Source organism: Diorhabda carinulata, chromosome 7 (genome assembly GCF_026250575.1).
Source record: "Diorhabda carinulata isolate Delta chromosome 7, icDioCari1.1, whole genome shotgun sequence".
NCBI lineage: Eukaryota > Metazoa > Arthropoda > Insecta > Coleoptera > Chrysomelidae > Diorhabda > Diorhabda carinulata.
This window is the reverse complement of record NC_079466.1, coordinates 18,969,954-18,995,458: the sequence shown is the minus strand read 5'-3', so window position 1 is coordinate 18,995,458 and position 25,505 is coordinate 18,969,954. Positions and strand designations below refer to the sequence as shown.

Sequence of the window (25,505 nt, the reverse complement as noted above, 5' to 3'; positions counted from 1 at the left end):
ATGGAAAAAAATAGTTTATCTATGAGTATCACTCAAGAGAAACGTTACTTAATGCCGGGTATTCATCAGCATTTACTTATTATAAATTTCTCCTTCCATTGTTAATAACTGTATAATTGTTTAAAATTGTATAATTAAAAAAAGGACGGTGAACAAAATTAGGTTCTCGATAGCTGTATTCCTGAATTATATATAAATAACTTATCAGCTGATTACAAATTATAACACAGAATAAGATTTTAAATTTATAGAACGACACGGCTTATTTTAGGTAGAAATTTAAAACTGAAAACTCAATCTATAAAAATTTTCTAATACACATTGTTATTTTCGTTTTTTCACTTCAATTTATATGGATTTCAGGTGTTTAAAATTTATCATCGAGAACTTATTAATATTTACTAATATTTATTGAAACATTGCGTATTAAAATTAAAGATACAATCAACCACGGTATACAAGTGCGTGAAATTAACCGTTCTTCGCAACGCTCAAGTTGGTAAATTAAATTATGGACATGCTTCCAGCGATTCGAACTATTTATGACTGTTATGAGAACGAACCTAACCTAAAGAATACATCATTTTAGTACCAGAAAAATGTTATGATAGTTTTCACATTTCCAGAGGAATAACTACCAATTATGCAATTTATTGATTATAAATCTAATCCTAAAATTAAGATATAAAAATTCTTCATTTACCATATTCTATTTTTGTTGCCATGGGAACATTGTACTGAAATTTGTAAACAAACGGGAGTGAATGCTTTGAATATGCTTTTATTGTAAAATAGCGAAAATAGTAAATGTATAATGGCAAATGAGAAGGTAAATAACATAATTTGAAAAATAAATCTATGTTACTGTTTCATAAGTTTCAATCAATTGGCATCATTGTTTGTTTTAACATACAATTTAAAAATATTCAAAGATAACTTTGTTTTAGCTTCTTTTCCGTTTGGAACAACCTCATGGTCTAGGTGATATTTATATTACATGGCAAAATGGATCAGGAATGTACTTTGCAACAACTGGAATTGATTCTGTAATTAACATATTCGATAGATATGGGCAAATACAAGAAAGAATAAAATTGCCCGCACTGTGTACGGGCTTCTCATGGGATACTGATGGTGATATTCTGGCTATTATAAGTCAGTCATCTCAATTAATTTTATGGGACACAAATACAGCTAAGAAAGATATAATAGATGTGGGGCTAAAAGATTCTATGTCATGTCTAGTTTGGGCAAAAAGAAGTGCTATTTTAGCTCTTGGAACTGTCAAAGGAAATGTTTCGATTTTCTATCATAATACATCCAAGTAAGTATGCATATTATGAATATCCTTTATTCACAATATTTTTTTTTATTTATTTATTAATAAAGAAAATAAATTTGTTTACTAGCTTCATATTTGCTGAACTCATTAAGCAGCTATTTCAGTTTTAATACTTTTCTGCCACAAAATGAAAATCATAGTTCTCAAAGTATACGTACAATTATCAAATGCATTGCAGAATATTTTGGAGAATCGGAAATGAAGAAAATGTCACAGATGTTGGGCTAGAGAGTGGATATTACACATAAATAAATGGGGTGCTAGTAACACTATATTAAAACAATTGGCTTTTGAAGATTTGGAAAGTTATAAAAATCATTTTAGGACGAACAAAGAAAAATTTGAACAGTTACTGCAGATATAACTCTTCTCTATTTAGCAACAGGCATTTTTCAGTCTAGCTGTGCTATATAGAGTTCGAAAAACAGTGTTACATATATTTTTGCACATCCGCTTCCACTTTTTTCTCTCGATCCAACTTATTTTTGTAGGGCTCATTGCTGACATTCTATAGACACGTATTTTTTATAATTGTCCAAAAAGGTCTCTGTTTACTTATCCTGTCATTGAAAAACCATTTTGAACTGGGGCACTGAATCAGTAAAACAGAAATAAAATGTCCTCAAGCATTAGAAAGAAAGAATATACAAATATTTTAATAAGTTATTTTAAAGGTGTACTTTTACTACTTCTAATCGACTTGTGCAGATAGCATGAATTATTTGAAAAAAATCGTTATATCAGCAAGTTAACTTTAATTTACAAACACACGCTATACTAAATTGACACATTTTATAGGAAAATTCCAATAATAGGAAAACACACTAAAAAGATTACTTGTGGTGTTTGGAACAGTGATAATATTTTGGCATTGGGATCTGATGACCGAACAGTGTCAATAAGTAATAGTGATGGTGATACTTTAAGAGTGATTAATATACGAGCAGAACCTTCCGAAATTGATTTTTCACGAATGAAAACTGATGAGAGAGATGTTGGGGAAAATACGGTAAAGTATTAATAACAATTTAACATGACCTATTTACAATTAAGCTTACATATGAGGGTTGCTACTTAAGTTGTGAGATAGACAAATAAAAAAAATATTTATGATTGGATATTGCTTTATTGTTTTTCAAAGTATTCTCACAATTTATTATTATTATTGTCCTTGGAAATTTTATTTTTACATTTATAATAACTTTAGGAGCCAAGGAAGTCTCGGCGCGAGAACTCTTCTGAATATGGCACCGATATATAATGTATACGTACTGGCCAACAGTATAGCGTAGATTCGGGACATAATTACCACTGGCCAGTATACTAATACAAATTTTGGAATACAATCTGAATAATATGGCTTAGAAAACATTTTCAAGGTTTCATTCGTAATGTGTGTTTTAGGTTAGTTTATTGGTAGGCAAAAAAACTCTGTATTTATACAATTTGTTGGATCCTGATAATCCAGTGGAATTGGCGTTTCAACCTCATTATGGTTCTATAGTAAAATATAAATGGTTCGGAGATGGATACATTTTATTAGGATTTTCGGCTGGTTATTTTATAGCTATTTCAACACATATCAAGGAAGTAGGACAAGAGTTGTTCCAAATACGTAACCATAAAAATAGTCTATTTGATATTGCAATCAACGAAGTGACTGGAAAAGCCGCCTCTTGTGGAGACAATACGTGAGTAAAATCTTTATCCAGATTACATTGAGTTTTAATTTTTGAAAACCACACATTTGCAGGATTCTTAATATTGATATTTTATAATAAGTATCTATTTCTGTGTATAATTGGTATAATTTCAAAAACGGTACGAGATAATTCATTCTTGGATTTTTATTAATTTATTTCAATACTTTTCATATGAAATAATGGACATCTTTGAGGGGTTTCTGTAGCATCATACAAATATTTTTGTTATTGTAATTATAATTTAACAAGATAATTGTATACATTATTCTCTGAACAAAATTAGTTTGTATATTATAAAGAAATTGCCAACAATGAGAATATGGTTTCGACATTCCCAAATCGATAGATCAGAAGAAGGGAATTAGTTGAATGATCTGCTTGTTTATCCGATTTTACACAAGTAGACGTCTTTTTAAGAAGTTGCTTATAGTCCAAACTAACTAACTTTTTGTCGCCCTCTACAAATGTCAGTTTGTGATACATTTTTGAAATAAGCTGAGCAAAAAAAATTTGCAAATACAAAAAAACTATGGCTTTCAATAGTAAATTAAGATAAAAAATCGATTTTTTAACTGTTACTGTATACTTAGTTAATAATTTACGCGTTAACGCTATGGATGCATTGTGTATATGACTACGATAAAGTTATTCAAAATAATAAGTGTCAATCCATTTCAGAGTTAAAATACACGATTTAGCAAATCTTCAAGAAACATCGAGTGTCTTATTATTGGCCCAAGAATCTGGAATTGACAGGATCGATTGGAGCAATGATGGACAACTCTTGGGAGTGTGTACGAAAGGTGGATCTCTCAATGTGTATGTTTCATATATGCCAATGCTAACCTCAGTTTGTGCACCAATAATCGCAGTGTTATCGAGTTTAACGGAAATTAGTCTTTACAATTATTCTTCCGATCAGGTAAACAGAAACTCATATTTTTAATATTATAAGCAATAAGCTATTCTATTTTTCATATTGTATATTATATGTATATTATACTTATTTTGTGGAATGTTTATTTATAAATGTATTATACAAAAATATACAAAGTACTTTATTGTAACGTTTCACAGGTGAGGTTCGTCAGTAGAGTTGTTAAAGTTAATTAATTAACACTTTAAACTTTATTCAACCACAATTATTACACTAGTTATAAGATTATTAACAAGTTAGTAATTATCCCTTTGGAATTTTAATCACTTTATACTGCTATCCAAAGATAGTTTAATGTTTACCCATTGGATGTAGCGACCCACCATTATTCTTGTAGTTTCTACTACATTAACTTATCACCGTCAGATGGCATGCAGCTGTGCTCCATGAGACTGCCCCTGTCTTGAGTTTCGCTGTATCTGATCGACCAGGAAGTTAATTCGTGTAATCACCATATTACCATGAAAGGGCCGTCTCACTCAGTTTGGAGCTTCCCTTTTTTTCATAGGATTGTAAAGAAAAACCACCTTCTCGGATTGAAACGAATGCTTAATACAAGACTGCTTTCAAATCATTGAATGCTCCCTAGCATTTTTTTGTCCACCAGAACTGTGGATGGAGTGATCTAGCCAACTCAGTAAATCTTTCGTAGTCTGCTATGGATCAGTTTTTATCCCCTTTGCAGATATTACAAGCAAAGGTATTTCACTTCTTTCTTGAATAGATGACACTTCTTCAGGCCCATAAAAAAAGTTTCGCAAGGACGTTTTCCAGATACTTCAAATGTACATCGAAGGTTCTACTGAAGATAATCACATCGTCTACATAAACAAGGAAGCTCTTTCAGTTCAATCCATTCAAACAGTAATTGAGTTGTCAGGCTATCTCAAGAGATGTTACGTAGAAGTCGGTGCAGTTGTATTTGATTTCTATAGTCTATCACAGCTGGGTAAACCATTATATCATATTTATCTCAGTTAAAAAATGATCGAATAATAGCTTTTCCTCCCAAAAAAGTTGAATTCTAGATAAAAGTTGTATCTATAACTAGTTAAATGAAATATTTTCGGTTGAACAATTCCACCTTTCAATGATTTCTATTTTAATTTTTTCAATGTAAAAAACTTTAAATCTTGTAAAAGTATTAATTCTATGTTTACTTCTTTCAGTCTAAAATAAAACCGATTACGGTCTCTTTGGAAATTGAACCAAGCTTCATTGCCGTTGGACATTATTATTTAGCCGCCGGAATGAACAACAGTATTTGGTTCTATAATTTACCTAAAGATCAAGTTTTTGATGACGTTTCTTTAAAACTCAAAGAAAAACAATACATGGGTGCAATTTCTAGTATTAAACTAGGCCAGGAGTATATTGCAGTTCTTGTGGAGGGAAAACTTTTATTACATTTAGTAAGTATATCACATACATCATTCAGCTGATGTCAAAACCATTCGAAGGTTTTCTAATATCCAATATGACGCGCTTTAGATAAATTAACAATTTAGGGTAGAGGAATCACTTTAAATGAGTGAGGGAGTTGAGGAGCCACAGGCATGTTTTTATTGGACAAGTGTTTATTTATTAAAATTGGTTCTTTTCTCAATTCAACTGTACCCAGACCATTCTGATCGTCAGTCAGTCGACGATCTGAACGAAAAGGCTCTCGGATTCTGTCGACATTTTCATTGGTTTTCACAATTAAATATAAATTTGATAGTGCAACGTTGCTTAGAATCAATGTTACCGATTTTTAGAACGTACCTAAAAATACAGCTTTACAAAAGCAATGAGACCCCTCATTATTCCGAGTGTTAGTCAAGACCATGTGTTTCTATGTATTTTGAGGTGCTCCTTCCAATGGAATTAGAAACAAACTCTTCAATAAAGTGCCCAAAATAGGAAAAAACGGTCATTTTCGTCAAAAAAACAAAATTAATGGAAAAAGAGTACTTTGCTGATAAAAATGAGTATGTCAATTGAAAGAGGGGTAAATTTTGCTAAAGAAATGTATATACTGCTAGTAATGAACTTCGAAACTACTCCACTTCGAGTCCGCATACGATTTTGAATATTTCATTATTTTTCTCGCCAATAACATATGGCTTATTCTTTTCTAGTGATTAAATATCTATAAAGAAATTCATCTTGTAGCGAAGTGCAACTACAATTAGAATTCGGAAAATCAGTAAAACATGATGGCTAGAGATGGTGCTTTATCACCAAAAGCTGAAGCGAGTTGATATGCACACTGCTGTTGGTTTAATCCACGTCGAAAGTCATAGAAAATGCTCACAACTCAAATAACACTCGTATGACAACACATTCTGAGTACGTTCACCATTAATAATGTCAAACTTTATGATGGCAATGTCAAATTTGACATCTTGACCGCGATTCCATACCTCTCCCTAAGTCACTTTACAATTATGAAGATATAAGGGACCTACAGTTTAATGACCGAGTCGAACGTCTAGTTGGGAGGTTCTATTAAGCAAAATATTGTCGGTGGTTGACATTACTTTGCAACAAGAGGAGCGCTCAATTTTTATTTTTATGTTGTTTATATTTTCGGGAAGCATGTCCAATTTAAAAATAGTTCCTAATGCCGACTAGAACTGTTTTACAAGATTGCTTATAAATTTAAGGTCGAATCATCTAACACAAATCAAGAAGAAAAAGATTCAATAACTTTTCCCGATAATATAAACGATTCTGTAGTAATTACTTGTCATGAAATAACCACGGACTTCTTAATATATGGTACCGATATGGGTAGTATAATATATTTTCATTTAGACGATTGGTCCCGAGCATTAGAGTACAAACATGCAATTGGCATTACGAATATTTACGTGGATCCTGCAGGAACTAGATTAGTTTTCCTTGATATTAAAACGAAAGGTTATATCTTCAATGCTGTAAGTATACAAATTATTGTCATCATGTAAGAGTTCATTACATGTGAATATATTTTTTGTTTAAATTTTAATTTTGAAACTTATTATTTAACGAAGGATCATTGAATAAATAGAACATAGTTGTTGTGATAGTGTATATTTCACCTGAACATTATTACACATTGAACCAATCTCATGTTTATATTAGGGAAATCTGTACAGTTATATAAACATTATTTATAAAGATTTATTCATTATGACACTATATAGTGAAGTGAAATCGCAGTCCAATTATGAGTTATACTGATGGTATGAACAAATAAAACCTACATACTTACATGAAATCGAATTCAGCAACTTTTTTTTTTCTCATAATAATCTCTGTATTATTTCAAGTTTTTAATTCAAAATTCTGATTTTTGTTACACTTCTACTTAAAGGTAGAGTGCATCTAATAGCAATTCAGAAATTTTAAGGAAACAAATGCAGAAAGTTTTTTAAAAAACATCACCTTAAAATTCGTGAGAGTAAGTAAGTACCCAACAAGTATGTCGCTTCCATACAAAGCAACCAAATAGCTAAGTAGAAATTTTTAATATTGAACTTAATCAAGTTAAAATGATTTTCCATTAAAACCCTGTATTCTAATTTTATTTCATTATATTACTAGTGAGAAGTAAGTATAAGAAACAGGGATTTTTGGGATTTTTGATAAAGGTACTAAAACAATGCATAAAGGGATACGGCGCAACGAGGCTATTTGAAAAAAGAATGGAAAAACCTTGAGTTTTAAATAATAAATCGTTTTGAATTATACCAATCAAAAATTTTTGCCGCCATTTCGTGACAAGTTTTGCACGAAGAATCGCTGTAGCATTTTAAACCCTCTTTTAAACATACATATTTATTATTTTGACGTAATTTATCTTTCCAGAAGATGATTAACAATTGTATTATGTCTGTTGGTATGGAATCAGAGGTTAGCAATACAGACTCTAGAGCTCCATTTTTCCTAATTCAAAGTCAGTTGGGGAGTATAAGGGGTCATTGGAGGTATAAGACTAAACATCTATAAGCGCAGTTGATATAGGCACTTAAAATTTTAAGTATCGCTTACATATACTTATTTCCTCTGTATTATGAGTGCAGCTACCGCATTACATGTTGGTAAAAGCATCATCAGTTGGTGGAAGTTCTGCAGGGGTCTTATTGGAAGTTGTGGTTAACTGGAACCTCAATTAATTGAATATTTGATTGAACTCGTTTCATCTGCAGGCAAGAACGTGGTTTGGTTTTTGGTTTTTGGGGTTGCGCATGGGATAATTTTCATTGACTAACTTGAAAAAGGAAAAAATATCAACGGCGAGTATAGTGTAATGTTTGAGCGAAGAAATAAAGCAAAAACTGCCGCATTTGGCTAAGAAAAAAGTTTTCTTTCATAAAGACAATTAATAAATTGAAGTTTGAATTGCTACCTCATGTACCCTATTTCCCAGATTCAGTCCCCTCGAATTATTTTCTGTTCCCAGACTTAAAAAAAGGAAATTACATTTACGTTTTCTTTGTTGGACCAGATACTTCTGGGACCATCCTCGTACATCATAAGCTGTTTTCGGTCAATCTTAAACATTGCATTAATTGTGGTATCGCATCGTGTTGACACATGCAACAATAGTAAAAATTTACGTAGTTTAGTTTCCAGTTCGTCAACTATTTCTGACACCGAAATAACCCGCTTCCTTGTTATAATTCCATTCTTCTATTTTCTTCATTATTGTTTTCATTTTTCTCATCATCATCATCATTGATAATTGGCGGTACGCCCCGGTCCACCAGTTATTTTTTTTTCACGTTCCTTTACCTTCTTCTGTCTCTCCGTCATCGCAATAATGAACTTGGGTGCAATTTCACGATTGGTCTAAACTAATCATGATATTGCCAAAAGATAAAGAAATTATTCCGTCTTGGTGTAAACTTTTGATGTCACTAACTGTATTTAGTAATATAGTTTTTCTATATTTTAGGCCTTTAATGAAGTAGTTTCAATACCAAATTTACCAAGTAAAGTAGTAGGTATAGTATGGGATAGTAATATCGCCGAAAGAAACATATTTATTGTATACGATGAAAATAATATTTATACCTACCATTACGTTAGTCGTTCTACCAAAGGTAAGTTAGTGGCATCTTGGTATTTTGTGGTACATAGAAAATGGAACAACATCTTTAAATTTTTTCATATCAAAACTCTTGATAAAAATTAATGAGATTATCTAAACATTATTTATAGATCACTTACTTAACTGAATATGAATAATCTAGACTATTTTTGAATGAATTGATTAAGTTCAGGATTCGATTTATTTTAGGCGTTTACGTAGCTTAGAGGGTTGATATTCTAACTAATAAAACGTATTGATTGTTTGAGTTATTTTATTAAATTGAATTAAAATTATAAGTTCATTGCACATTATGCCACAACTACATAATTTGTTTAAATCGGCAACTTGCACTAATTAATAAATACTTTAATGTTTAGAATTTTGTAACATAAAATAGTCAGCAAATTTGTTTAGTATTTCTAAATAACGACCTTCACTATGGCTGTCTTGTTAAAAGCATTCAAAATATTCTATGAACATTATTAAGAAAACTAAACAGATTTGAAATTTTAATTTTCAAACAGTCAAATATTTAGTAAGCACCTTAATATATTATAAAATGTATATACCCACAAAAAAGGAAAATACATGAATAATATTTATTTATGTGTCAAGGCACTAAAGTCATACTTTTTATTAGAAGACTGTCGAGGCAACTAATCATACGAGTGACAAAAAGAGACTTTAGTGTCGCATCACATATTATATTTTTTTCGAAATCGCCCATATGCAAAAATATTTGGAATTGAGGCGAGGATAATAGGTTGAGTGTCTTGTTTAGTTATACAGCTGAATAATATGATTATTTTTTAGAAATCGGCAAGCAAATCTTATTTCTTTTATTTTATTGGTAATAGAATGTGAAATTTTATTTTAATAAAAACCAAAATTAGGTCGAAACGTCAAGATTAGCTCCTGTTAATAAAAAGCAATTACAATTTAATGAGACCAAAAATCAAGACTACTTGTAAACAAAAACATAATGTTCTATTTTGTAGGTACTTTTGTAGAAAAAATTGGACATACAACTCTGGTTACCAAGCAGTTACCACTTTTAATGTATTCAGGTGTGGTCACGTCAGCTTCATCTGGTGGTCAACTTACGCAGTTAATATTGACAACTCATGATACTTCTCAATTAAATGTCAATGAGAAAGATCAAAGTATTTTAGAGGAGCATTTCAATAAACAACTTTCTCTACAGAGGTTAGTAAATCATTTTTTAAACATGTTTTTTGCATAATTTTCTTGTTTTAGGTTTAATGCTGCTTTCGAAACTGGTCGATTGCTGAAGTCTAAGGAGATGTTACAAAAATTAGCAGAAGAAGCTCTCAATTGTTTAGAAATCGAGCTCGGTAGGTAGAATGACATTTCTAGCTAACAAATGAGAAGAAAAAAGTTCATCTTTTCAAATACTCAAAAACATATAGAAACTTGATAAATGGTAATAATTAGTCACATGAATTAATTGAGAATTTATTTCTATTTATGAATTAAAACTGATTCAAATTCTTATAGCAGACCACTTTTGATCGATGACTGGAAGCATTTCTCGAAGGTTTATATCGAAGTGTCTTTCATCTGCTATCTAGAGATGGTCATGGTTAGGTTAGATATAAAATCGTGGTGTGAAAATTTCTACATAAAGCATGTTCACAATTATTATTATTTTGTATAATTACGTTACATATTAACTACTTTTTTCATAACAATTAATCACTTATAGAAATAATTACTATTATTATTAGGTTAATACAATTTGACACCATCTCTCGATTACAACGTCGACCTGGCGGCCAGAGAGTGGGGTACTTTAGTGTCCGTGAAATTATCCAACCCCGCTACCCTCGTTTCCAGACCTGTATGTAAGACCGTGACAAAAACTGCACAGATTTTTGTATAGGAAACTGTACGACTATTAATTTGTGTATTACACTTAGGCCGGGTTTCTTTACTTCCTAATAAAGTCTCTACTAACTTTATTTACCGAATAACCAAAATCTCGGTTTCTTCACATTCTAATAAATTAAACCTCCGAATAAATCGAGTTATTTGCCAAATAAGCTATTAGGCAGTCATCACTGTTAATTAGAGCTTAGTAAAAATTTAACCCAAATTATTATACATCAAAAGTGGTTTGTTTTTTTATTATACCTATATGTGATTATTTCATTTTTGGAAATATTCTTCATACAAATAATTAAATGTTTAATATGGATGCTTTCCATGATTTAGAATTTAGATTATCGATTTCATGTTCATATAACATTATTCAGTTTTTGTCAACATTGAAAGCTATACAGAAAACAATATCGAAAACTACATAATGCCATTGGACCTTCAGAATATGAAACAAACTAGTTATACTTGCCAGTGGAAGTAACCGCTGCTAAAAACATTACTTGACCGTATTTTTGTATCACACCTCGTACCTCTCCTTTAAAGACAACATGTAGCTATTTTACGATAAGAAACTATTACATTAGTTGTGGTAGAAACTTAGCTAGTAGTTACTGGGAAGACTTGGTTTTTCAATATGATCGCAAATGAAAAACTAATTTTTCTCTAAAATTACCGAGAATTATAGAAAAACTTGTGCGGGTAAAACTAATACAAAAAAGCTGATAATATTCAAATAGCTTTGTAATTGAAAAATTTATTAAAGGATATGGTGAATGATTTTAATTCCATTTTTTCAATCATAGTTCAATCTAAATTCAGAATCCTCATACAAAGTCAAAGATATGAACTTTGAAATTCTGTAAATAAACGGCAGATGTTCCAGATTTATTTTTTTTTAATTTTGAAATTGGCAAAAAAAGTAGGCGCCTGAAAGTTTTTCGATTTAAATTTATTTTATTATTTCTTTTAAGCAATTCAAGTCTATAAAGAATTAGAAGCAGTTGCAATGGTTTGGAGTCTAGAGAGTATTGTAGAAATAGAAGATTACAAACTTTTGTGCGGTTATATAAGCATGTATTTGAGTAATTACGATAAAGCACAAGAATGGTTTCTACAATCTAATTATCCAGAAGCTGCGTTGGAAATGAGACGAGATCTACTACAATGGGAACAAGCTTTAGAGCTAGCAAGGAAATTGGCACCCAATGATATCGCATTAATTTCCAGGGAATATGCTCAACAATTAGAATTCATGTAAGTATTCTTTGATACGTAGTACAGTCCCTGAGCTCTTGGCCTCATATAGTGTTATCGACAAGTCTCAAGAAGCTCTACACGACTTTACTTCAACTTGCTGCTTCGATTTCATTTTATTATAGTAGAGTTCAAACGACCACTCAGTCAAGCTGATTTGAAAAATGTCTTAAATTGAGTTTCGTGCTGTAATAAAAATTTTTTGACCTAAGAAGGATTAACACCAACACAAATCAAAAATACAATGGTGGCTGTTTATGGTTACTTGTATCCATCGTTTTAAACAATTAAAAATTGGTCCAAGTTGTCTCACTGTGATCGAGAGGTTCTTTGACGGTGACTACTTCAGAAAACATTAAATTAGTGGAAGAAATTGTGACCGGCGCTTAAAAACAAAAGAAATTGTGGTACAGATTAGCATTCCCAAAACAAGGTATACATTTTGACTCTAAAAATGCATCATATTTTTATAGTGGTAGAGGAGATTCAATAAGACGTTTTGAAAAGTGTGTGCAAATAAAGGGAGATCATACACAGTTTTTTTATGACATCTCTTTCTATATTAAGCTAAGAACTCATGAACCGCACTATGTATTACACTACCAGTGCTTTTAATGTGGGTATATTGGTGAAACATTTTTTTAGTTGAATAGATGATGTCTTGCTAGAAAATTATAGTAAATTGTTTACTTAAAAAATATTTTGACGTACTAGTACAATTTTTAAAACTAAGCTGAGTCGACATGTATCTTCGAAACTACTGACTATATTTTAATGAAAATTTGTATAAAGGAACTTTACTAAAACTCATTTGAGTTCGAGTATTTTCAGTTGTCTTCCATTATACCAAAAAGGGATCTTAACATCATCTTTGAAATGAAAAACACTATTTTCTATAAAATTATGAGATTATAAATGAATTTCAGTATAATTTTATAGTTTAATAGATTCTTTCATCAATTTAGTACAATTTACTAAAATGATGTGCAAAAGTTGTTAAGAAATATTGATTTCTACTAACCTCCCTTTTATTAAGTATATTGTAGTTAAAAAAAGTTCTTAAACATTGCAAATAGTCTTTTTTGAGTAACAATGTCTATTTGAAACGGCTTAATAGTGAAAAGATCGTGTTCGTTTAAGCGTTAAATTGCGCGTTTTTCCATCATAATAAGCTATGGATCGATTCATATTTGTTTTAATTGGGTTTTTGTCTGTACGAACTTTGTATTTATTTTCATTTTAGAGGAAAATATTCTGAAGCTTTAGGACATTACGAACGAGGTTTACAAGATGATTTGAACCCTGAACATACGTTTATTTGCAAAGCTGGTATAGCACGAACTAATTTGCATTGTGGTAACTATCGGCATGGTATATCTATCGCTGTTGAATTGGACAACAAGCAACTCCTCAGAGAAAGTGCTGAAATTCTGGAGAAGAAGAAACAATTAATGGAAGGTAACAATTTACAAAACAGATAATTGTCTGTTCGTTTAAAAATATCTTGAATTTTGTTGTAGCTGCTTCATTATTTGAGAAATGTCAGCAATATGAAAAAGCAGCTTCCATTTATATAAAAATGAAAAATTGGAATAAAGTGGGAGAACTTTTGCCAAATATCAGTTCTACGAAAATTTATTTGCAGTATGCCAAGGTGAAAGAGCAAGACAATGAAATTGAACAAGCTGCTTGGGCTTACCACAAAGCAAAGGATTTCGACTCAGTTATAAGGTTTGTGTATTTTTCAGATATTCTTCAAAAAATATGGCAATAATCAAAACATTGAATAAAAAAAATACACAAAGACTTTAGATAGATAGGTTGATTTCACTGAAATGTCTTGTGACCTTTTCAGATTTATTGTGGTTCTCTAAGTTTAGATTATATTCTCTAGGTAGAAAAATAAAAATATCTATTAGGATCAGTTTTCAAAATAAAAGTTTGTAAATTTTATGAAAAATACAACTATTTGATAACAAGTGACTTCATGTCATATTTGATACAAAACCAAATTAAATGAAACCGAAATGAATAGAATATTTTTTTTGTATAATTGTTGACCACCCACAATATTCACCAGATCTCGCCCTCGACGACCTATTCCTGTTTCCTAACCTTGAAGTTCTTCTTGCAAGAGAGAGATTTTCATCAGACGAGAATATCATGGCACACGAAAATGCTTATTTTGAGGAGAAAGGCAGCAACTATTATTTGCAGGGGTCAAAATGGTGAGATGATCGTTAGACTAAATATGAAAGGAGACTATCTTGAACAATAAAAATGATTATGGAAAAAGTGTCATGTTTATTTGTTAGGTCTATTCAGTCAACCTTTGTATGTGGCTCAGTTTCCAAGCAGCATTCTTGAAGGTCTAGGACCAGATTTAGATCCTATCTGAGTGCTTAGCTGAGGTTTCCTTTGCTCTTGGACTAATTTCATTTTGTATAGCATTGGCTGAAGTTTGTGTAACATAAGGGGTGCTAAAACGGGAACTTACAAGACTCATTCTCAACTAATCATTGGAGTTGTTTTTTTATTGGTATTACATGATCTACGTACGTATAGCTGGAGCTCTTCCAGATTAATTATTTTCTAAATATAAACTAGCGTTTTCAATTCACTTTGCACATTTTACACTATTTTCATTGCATTTGTACGACATACTTGTGAAATTCTAACCATCACTATGTTTCTAATATGAAAATAGCACTTTAATTTGACATTATCCTTAACTCCTATAGGATTTCAAAAATGCAAAAATATACAGGGTATTCCCTCAGTACAATAGAGTGATTGGTTGTATAATTTTCATTCAAATACTCTGCATAACTATATTTTTAATATTATATGATCTATTTTACATGAAAGCGATTTCAAATTGCCTAAATATATTTTTTAATTACATGTTTTTTGTGCGTCCTAATTTCAAGTGGGTCTTGTAACTGACCCGTTAAGTTCGTTAGGATAATTGTTGACTTTGAATATATACTGTATTATGTATAAGACTAAAACTATATTGTATTTTAGGTTGCAATTAGATCATTTGAACAATCCCGAAATAGCAGTGGAGTTGGTGCAAGAAACAAAGAGTATGGAAGGAGCTAAAATGGTAGCAAAGTTTTTCTTAGGTAATTTAGTTATCTTATTATAAATTGAAATTTCACTTATTTGATTTACTACAGCCATCCTTCCTAGACCAATTCCTTGTGTGACTATGCTGTTTCAGATTGTTTATTGAATACCATGCACAGTTTTGGGACAGCATTGTTGGAGTTCATTTACTATTCTTAAGTACACTTGTGAGCCAAAAGGTCGAATCAAGTCGCACGCTCGCTGTCAAAAGTCTCTAGCAAAATTCTGTAGCTTCCGTTTTTTCTCGATTTTAGCGTCTTAAAGCCGATGGTCTCAGTTTTATAATAAGTGGTTTGTGTTGTTTATTGAGTTATTTTTTTGGTAAAGAAAAAATAACAAACGAAAAGAAATTCTAAACAATGAAAAAGTGTTAAAATCACAGTAAAAAAATACAAGCTTAAATTCGACAAAATAATAATTTATTTGAAATTAACTTATCACCACCATTTAATGTTCCGTACCCTGGCCCCAATAACAACTTACAATAGATTTTCCATGGATCGAATTTCTCGAGATATTGTAACACTCTTTCCTCGCGTCGAGTCGGTTTGACGCCAAAGTTCAGGTATTGGGTTGCATCGAGCGCCAATTCTTTATCGTGGTACGCTTCACTTACTCTTGTTAGCGATAGTGAAAAAAATATAATACTCCAGTAGTCAATATAATTTCAATTCCATTTCTATGACTAAATACGGTTTGCTATTGCTATATGTTTATTTATATATTAATTCTCTTTCTGTAATAGAAGAAGAAGAAGCGATTTTGCTCAAGAAAGTACTTTGGCAAGTTTATGTGTATGCCTTTCACTCCATAAACGACTTCTTTTCTAATAATAATATTTAATTCCGGGCATGCTGCATACTGGTTTAATTTTTGCTATTGACTTATATACTAATTATTACCTATAATTTTGTCACTCTTTATGGTTTCCTTCTGTGTATTGAAATTTTATTTTATTTGTTTTATATTTATTTAGTTATTTTTTAGTTTTTACAAGCTTTTGTCTACACATTTTTTGACAATAAAGTATTTCTCTTTCTAATTCTATACTAATTTGGTTTAGGATTAAACGACACGGCATCCGCTATAAAATTCCTCATCATTTCAAAATGTGTTGACGAAGCTTTCGATTTGGCGAAAAAGCACGACAAAATGGCACTCTATGGAAAAATTTTGTTGGATACATTTTCTGAAGATGATATAAAACCGCAAGATTTTGTAAGCGTAGCATCACATTTTGAAAATGAACAGAACTTTTTATTAGCCGGAAAATATTGGTTCCACGCTAAAGATTATCATAAGGTAAAATATAGTAATTAGAAAGTAGATTTTTTCTTTGTTATATGGTGGTCAATAACATATTTATGTGTATAAAGACATTACTACCCTAAAAGGATTGATACATTCTATTAGGACTTTTTTGTGGATCACATACACATATAATATTCAGTGAAGAACGGTTTGGTTTCTTGGCCAAATGTAGGACAAATAAAGAAGCATTTGCATTTTTCTGTCTATTTTGTTACTAAATATATAACAAAATATATAAAAAACTAAATTCTTGTACTGAATTTAGAGTTGCCAGTTAGTGTATAAAATTTCATTTTTGATGTTGGTAAAGCATTTGCTCTTAAATTTAATTGGCATTCAGTCATATCTCTGGTGTAATATTTTTTATAATAATATTATTACACATTTATTTTAGTTACATATGTACCTTCGACTGTCTGATAATAGATTTCCTTGATAAATAAATGTTTCAGGCAATGAAACTACTACTGAGAGCAGCAAGATCAAATACTAAAGAAAAAGAAGCTATAACTACGGCAATAGATGTAGTCGCGTCTTCTAATGACAATTCATTAGCTAGTTCTCTAATCGAATTTTTATTAGGTGAATCAGATGGCATTCCTAAGGATCCCAAATATCTATTCAGGTAATTCCTTTTACTTTATTTAAACAGATTTCATATTAATTAACACAAGTAATGATTTTATACTATTTGTTATAATGATAGTTGTGAGTAATATGAATGTTTGATTAACATAACGATATATTAATGATATTTTATTTCTTCAATTATATCATACCTAAATTTATATCAATATTAAATCAAAATAGGAGATCCAGAATTTATACAAATCAATCCTCCTCAAATCCGTTGAACTCAATTTCTTAAGTGGAGCTCCCTTTAGCTGAGTTTATACGATCACACCAATCACAATCTAAAACTCCCACCAATACGACAAAGGACCAATATATATATATATATATATATATATATATATATATATATATATATATATATATATATATATATATATATATATACGCAAAAAAGGATAAAAATTAAACTTAAAACATTTTATTTTCAAAGTAATTATATCATAATGGTACCAAATATGAAGAGAAGGTGTTTTCAGATAAGTATAATAAAAAATATATATCGTCAACAGTGATATGTATGCGCATACATGTGTGTTTGTTTGTGCGCAAATGTGTACGCATGCATATTGATACTATAACATATGTGGAGTCCTAATTTCGAAAATAAGTTTTCCTATATTTGTTTTCGGATCCGGTTGGAAATTCGATTGTACTTTTTTTAGATTATATATGGCCAGAAAACAATTCAAAGAGGCTTCAAAATCTGCGGTCATTATAGCCAATGAAGAACAGATTAATGGAAACTACAGAAACGCTCACGATATTTTATTTGCTATGTGTCAAGAACTAAAGGAGAACCATATTAGAATACCTTTTGAAATGTACACGAATTTGATGCTTTTGCACAGTTACATACTGGTCAAATTACACGTTAAACGAGGACAACATTTAAACGCAGCTAGAATGTTAATAAGAGTCGCAGATAATATATCAAAATTTCCATCACGTAAGTAAATGTGCTTTTTTCCAATATCTATATTTTTTGAATCCAATTACAATATTGAAAAGTACAAAGAATTTGAAGCATACCAAAAAATGTAACAACTTCCGGTTGGAATGGGGATGAGCATCACCTGTAAGTTTTCACGAAATCATTGGTATGCGCAACTATCGATTGAAAGTGTTGAATCGTTTACAGTATTTTTTCGTTCGTCACATTTTGCTTATGTTGAATCTTGGATCAACGAATTTGCATTTAGTTCGATCAAGCCATTATTTAGGATTGATAAGTACATAGTCTCATTTGAGATTTCAAATGCTTATTATTAAAGAAATCTGATCTGTTACTCCAATAACCTCTGTATATGACACAATGTGTTAGCATTGACAAGTATAACTTCATTTTTAAGGAAATTAGTTTTTTCTTCTGTCATTATTTGTGATTCATTCTGAAAATTTAAAGTTTCTTGTCTTATGCTTATGCCTTTTCGGCCGACGGCTTGGGATTTCGTGACCTCTTTTATCCATTCTTTAAATGTTTTTTTGTCCCTGCCATTTGTTTTCACTTTGCTCTTCTTCCTTTGCCTTTATCTAGTCAATTTCTATTATTTCTCTGGCTATTCTTTATGTTCTTAATTCCATTATATGTCATAGCAATTTAACTGTTTCTTTTTTATCCTATTGATTATTGATGTTTGTCATTTTCCCGATTTGTTCATTTCTATTACATTTCGTTGTGCCTATCATTTTTCTGGAATTTTTCATTCCAATTGCTTCATTCAACATTTTCAGTTTTATTATTTTCCCGTGATGTTATGCCTAAATAATCATTTGCATTTGATTTTCATTACTTTTATGATTATGTTTGTTTTTTGTTCATTATCATAACTGTTTTGTTTATATTTTCGTTTTTCAACCCCTATATTCCATATATTTACTAGTTTCTCCTTGCTTCAACACAAATGTTTCTAATCTTGTTTTTTATGTACCTACTTTTTATTACTTTCACTAGTGTTGTTGGTATTTCCATTTCTTATAATTATTCCACTATTTTTTCTATATATAGTGACAAAAGCTTCACTCACAACTATGTATGAAATTTTGAAACCTCAAACTCTTTGAGAAAAAATTCTTTTTTTCAAATTAAATTAATATCAATCAAATGACAAATAATATTAGGATTTATTAGACTTAATACAATAAAAACCTTCATCGGAGTTTTGACGAAATTAAATTGCTACGTGTTCACAAAATTTTTCGTCCGCTCTATCTGGACTTATCTGCCCCAAATATATCACAGATTTATTAAACTCCACTTCCGCTTTTTGCTGTAGCCCCCTGCTGGACTTTATGTTGAAGCTAATGGGCCAGATGATAAGTTACTCAAAATCAGTTGCATGCACCTTCACTCTACACTCATTATTTATAATAAATCTCTTAGCGTACTTGTTAAGAAAGTATTTCAGGAAATTCTATGGCTATGACCCATCAATTTGATGTTTTGACTATTCAAAAACGTTTTGTTTGAACTGATGTGTGCGAGCTCTCATTGTCGTGATGACTTTTTCTTCTTATGCGATTGTTTTCTCTGATTTTTTCGAACATTTATAACAAACAAATGCTGATATACCATTCAGAATTGACCATTCTAGCTAGCTCTAATGGAACGAAATGTCTAGTTATTCCGAAAAAAAAACAGGCGACCATTTGTTTCTAAGTGCTTTATTCGTGGAAAACTTTTGTTGGATTTAGCTCGTTTTGAAAGAAGTTTAGTTTCGGGCTGATATGCATAGTTTCATGAAACGTCGCCTGTCACTACACGACCTTTTTTTGAGCGATTGTCAAATTGAGAGGTATCCAATGCGATAAAATTTTTTTGACAGCCAAATGTTCATGCAATATGTCACATGACGATCTTGCAATATCAATAACACGGTGGCCCGAGATGGTGATTCATCACCAAAAGATGAAGCGAGTTGATCGGCACGCTGCTGATGGTTTAATCTACGTTGTAAGTCATAGAAAATTATCCAAAATGTTCGTGATTTAATTCCATTTTTTTGACCAAGAAGAATGTTTCAAATATCTGTAAAAAACTCAAATAGCACTCGTAAGACAACACGTTCTGAGTACATCCACTATTAAAAATGACAAAATTAATAATGTCAGATTTGATCAGTGTTACCATATCTCAAAACTTAAGTAGCAACTCTTGTATTTGCACTGTACTATATAGTAGTTTTCGTGGGAAAATTATGGTAAATCTATATATGTTTCTGCAATATGTAGTTTATGGAAAAGGTCAGAATTTATTAAAGACTTACTTAATATATCCAATTGCTATTCCTAGAGTGGTGAAATAATTCTGACTAAATTAGAGGAAGATGATTTAAAAATATAATATTGTTATAACAAAAGAAAATAATGAATTTTGTATTTGAAATTGAGCTTGATGTCTTCAATATTTTTGTTTGTAGATGTTGTACCGATATTAACTTCTACTGTTATTGAATGCCATCGAGCTAATCTGAGACAAGTGGCATATAAATACGCAACGACATTAATGAATCCTGAGTATCGAAAAAATATAGATCCAAAGTATAGTAAAAAAATTGAGGCGGTAATAAGGAAGCCATCGAAAGGGAATAAAGATGGCGAAACAGTAATGGATCCAAATGAACCTCTTACTCCTTGCCCATATTGTGAGAATATGTTACCTGAAACAGAAACCACATGCCATAGTTGTAAAAACAATATTCCATTTTGCATTGCGACAGTGAGTGATACCTAAATTTATATATGCTATAATCTGTAGGTTGATTAATATAACGATTTATATTTATATAACACAACATTCTATAAATTGCTTCAACGTCATTTCATAATTTTACTTTATTAATTTATCTTTGAAAATATTTTAGGGACGTCATATAATAAAGGCAGACCTAACTGCTTGTCCAGAATGTGATTTTCCAGCAATACTCAATGAATTCAGTCAGTAAGTTTTGTTCATTTTGGTATGTATACATAGTATCTAATATAGAAATGAAATATTTTCAGTTGAGAATAAGATAATATTAAGTAGAGGCCTAATAAACAATATTGGTACGTTTTTCGATATTAATAACGACATTGTTGTTTGAGCTTTCACTTCATTCTTTAGATTTCTATTATTTGTTACGTTCACTCCCAGATATTTGAATGACATCACTTGTTCGACACTATATGCTGCGAGTTTACATCGTGGTTCTCTGGATACTGTAAAAGATTTAAATTTAAATTTGTTACAAATTATTTACCACAAACAAAAGCAACTAAGAAAAACATCCTTTATTCCATTTATTTTCTGTGAAACTATTGAACTCAAAATTTCTAACAAAAATTATTTTCTTTTCAGACTTATTGACACGGACGCAAAATGTCCAATGTGTTCGGCCAGTGTAAATCCTACAAGACTACAGAAAATAGAAGATTTCAAACCCTATCTGAACATAGAATAATGTTCGTGATAGCCAAAGCACATTTTACCTTTCAAAGTATGATTGAAAGAATTCAGTATCATATCAAGTAGAGAATTATTTAGAGGTTGGAGCTTATAATTTATGGATCATTATAATTTATAGCTATTTATCCATACTATTTTTTTACATAACAAACTAAACTGATGAACAAGACCAGATAAAGTTAATGCGAAGGAATCCCATAAGCTGCGATACTAAGTTGCATCATGATTCTGCAAGGATGAGAACCCCAAACCGATTTTCTGTGCTGTATGGGGTTGGAAGAAGACAATAATGAGACTGGTTTTTTTATAACGCCAAAAAATTGATAAAGTTTACGTTTACTTGAAACATTGAAACACTCTTTCTGTTCATGGGCTTTTATAATAATGCGTAAAACTTTATAATAATAAAATTTTTATTAATTATCCTTAATAGTTATGTTGATTGAAAATAATGATCCAAATCAAATATTAAAGAACTTATTATAAATTGTCTTTATTTGTGATGTGGTATTAATCACAGATAATGAAAAATAGCATTAAATTTGGACAAATACGTGAATATTATTTAAGTGGTTATAGAAATGGGTTCACCTTATATAGCGATAATTTTGAAATTAAATTAAAGAAAAAATTATGTCCTACCTATGTCTAAGTACACTATTTTAACTATTATGACGATCTAAGAAAAAATTATATTTACAGTCAACAGTTCAGTTCAAAAATGACTTTCACTATGCTTTCCAGAATCTGTTTGACTTTGATGACTCGTCCTGGAACTTTAACTTTAAGTCTTCTGCATACTTCAGGAATTATATTTGTTTTTTTTAATTATTAACCCTTTAGAACCCTATATATACTTTCGGGTTTTCTTCATTCATTTTCCATCACTCTGTTTGACTTTCCGGTCACTGCTTAAACTTTCGAATTTTTTTATTTACCCTTTGTGCGTAACTCAACCTTTTTTTTAAATGCTCTTCGACGATGTCTGTTCTTTGTAATACACTGAGAGTATACTGTCTTAATTTAATCTTTTTTTTATATAATTATAAGGTTACTTTATTGACAATGTATGATGCAATATTCATTGATGGTTATATATCATTATTTTATTTTAAAAACTAATGTTGATTCCTTAATCTCTATAATAAATTTTGTGTACATAATCTTTATTTAACATTATGAGGTTCCTCACTCTATTAATTATACCGAACCAGTGTTCCAATTATGTAAAGAATTGTTCTGTTTTAGTATGTTAATATATTATATGAAATATTTGTTAGATTTAAAAAAATATTCGAGGATAGAGTATCGTACTCGCGTATAATAAGTTATTATTATTTACACTCGTGAATAATATAGTATTATTCATTTACTTTATCACATACGCATTCTATTACAATTTATTTCTTTGTTGTTCTTCTTGAGCAGTAAATAAAACGCTGGTGGCATATTTTAATTGGTGTTATAACTTTATTCTCAGTTGTTCTCTATTTATGACATAATATTTTGTCTTTGTAATTAATTGCATGTAATTTCTCGAGGCAATTTTTCACTTTTGTTCTATGCTAACTTTCGGTATTATTAAACTTTATTTTGAATATATTTCTATGACTATGTTACTTAATAAACTGAGTATTCTGACTGCTCGCAGTAACTAGGATCATAAATATTATTTACATGACTTGTGCAGAATCTTATAGTTTCAAGGCAGAATTTGCCAGTTAACGTGAATATTAAGAATAATCTTTGGAATTGTTACATTTTGGTAAACTACCTACCTACCAACCTTACCACAAACCCAACCAACTAAGTAAACGCTTTTACCATATTGCTTTTAGTAGAAGCATCCTTTATTCCATTTATTTTCTGTAATTCTATTTAACTCAAAATTTCTAACAAAAACTATTTGTTTGGCCGGTGTGAATCCCACAAGTCTACAAAAAATAGAAGATTGTATTGTATTGTATTATTTTGTCCATATCTTTCAGGAAAACTTCAAAATCGCTGTTTGAACTAATTTTCGGTTTTTTTTTCTAGACAACTTATTTTGGTTCCATTGTTTTTAACTGCTTTCGGACTGTTTTTATTTATTTTTCAAATTATGCCTATTATTGTATATAAGAATTCGACGTAATGTTTCTATTTGTTAATGTTTGCCTTACAATAAAAAACAATATTTCTGAATCTCCATACTATTATATTAATGAGTAATTGGAGCTCTTTATATGAGGAAGTCTAAATTTCCATGTTATTAATTTTAGGAGACATTGACGCAACATTATTATCCTCGGTTACAGGACTCATGGTTTGGTCTACCACTGTGCAATAAAGTGAACTTACACGGAAACTAGGTGATTAAGAGGCCACAGTCTTGTTTTCCAACAGAATAGTTTTATTTTTCTTATGAATAAAACATTTCTTAATGTCTTGATTGATAAAATTTGTAACTCCACTTGTGAGTCGTTAATCTAACCCATGATGTAAAGACTACAAGGTGTGTTCTTCCCGAGGGCTCATTTTCGACTCGTTCTGTGCATCTCTTTGGGAGCGAATTTTCATTTGCTGATTCCCAGCTGGTGCACAATAGCACACTTTGTAGTCATTACATCATGATCTAACCTATGTTGTTGGCCACAAACATAACTATTTGGTGGGAAACCTAAGCAGGCGTAGTAAAAAACTCGAGGTGCTCCATATTCTATTCACACATAAATAAGGGATATCATATTTAAAATTTTTCTAACCAGACTGAAACAGTTTTTGTTAATAATTACACAAGTGAATCGAAAACATTATCAAATAAGTATCATTATTGAAAAAAAAAAAATAAATAAATAAATAAAAATTGTATGTGTCATTTCGTGATTTACCATATTTTGAATTAATTTTATCCTCTCGACCACAGGTTTAAACGACGAGAATTTTTCTTCAAACATCTATTAGGCTGGTTCGCCCAAATGGAAATTAAAAATTTATTTTGAATGCAAAGTTCTCATATTTGCCTAACTGCAGTTATTCAAACTTTTCTTAATATTGCTACTGGATGGCGTTATCTAAATGTAAAGCTAACATTAAATAAACCATATAACAAATCCAACAATTAACAATTTAGATAACTTTCAGATTACTGGCGTCCTAAGCGTCCACCTTCGTATTTCCTGTCGTATTCTTTTAATCATGTCATCTCTTGTCGTCGGTCTATTGTTAAAAACGGCTTCACAAATAAAAATGTAATCAAGTTGGGTCTGGGGATTTTGTATACGTAAAAAATAAACTTCCATTCTATCCACCCATTACTTTACTGATCCAAAACGAATCCCTGCTGGATGCAGGAAATTCAACTTCGGTAGTCATTTCTTTTAGGAGACATACCCTTAGCCATTCGTCGGGATATGTTCTTACCTGACACATTATTCCATATGTGTTCGACATTTTTTAGATTAAACATAGGAGGATAGGACATGGAAGTTTATTGATTAGGCCAACTAGATTTCCAGACCTAACTTGCTTAGATGTTTTTTGTGAAGCCAAATAAAGACCTCATTTGTAACAATAGACCCCTGACAAAAGATGATATGATTAAAAGAATACGACCGACAATAAGAAGTATTTCAATGACAAAAACAGCTATCCTATCCATCTGTCAGTGACAGATTTCATATATAGAAAATTGTGGGCATTTTGAATACCTAGGACGCTATTAATTTATCTAAGTTTATACATGTTAGATTTGGTTTATTTAAATGATTTATTCTCATTGTTAGTAATATTAGCTTTACATT

The 25,505-nt window shown here is 30.6% G+C and overlaps 1 protein-coding gene across 1 annotated transcript; it reads left to right on the top strand.

The window, feature by feature from the left end:
• The first annotated feature begins 211 nt into the window (after positions 1-211).
• Positions 212-24,568, top strand: LOC130896351 (WD repeat-containing protein 19). Its single transcript, XM_057804367.1, has 21 exons — positions 212-271; positions 364-829; positions 948-1,324; positions 2,141-2,351; positions 2,747-3,033; positions 3,724-3,967; positions 5,152-5,394; positions 6,631-6,903; positions 8,907-9,054; positions 10,043-10,250; positions 10,302-10,399; positions 11,918-12,200; positions 13,444-13,658; positions 13,721-13,931; positions 15,228-15,328; positions 16,396-16,634; positions 17,096-17,268; positions 17,942-18,225; positions 20,696-20,994; positions 21,140-21,216; positions 21,616-24,568. Exons 2-21 carry the CDS (start codon positions 815-817, stop codon positions 21,716-21,718), a joined length of 4,089 nt encoding a protein of 1,362 aa, XP_057660350.1. The 5' UTR covers positions 212-271; positions 364-814; the 3' UTR covers positions 21,719-24,568.
• The last annotated feature ends 937 nt before the right edge of the window (positions 24,569-25,505 follow it).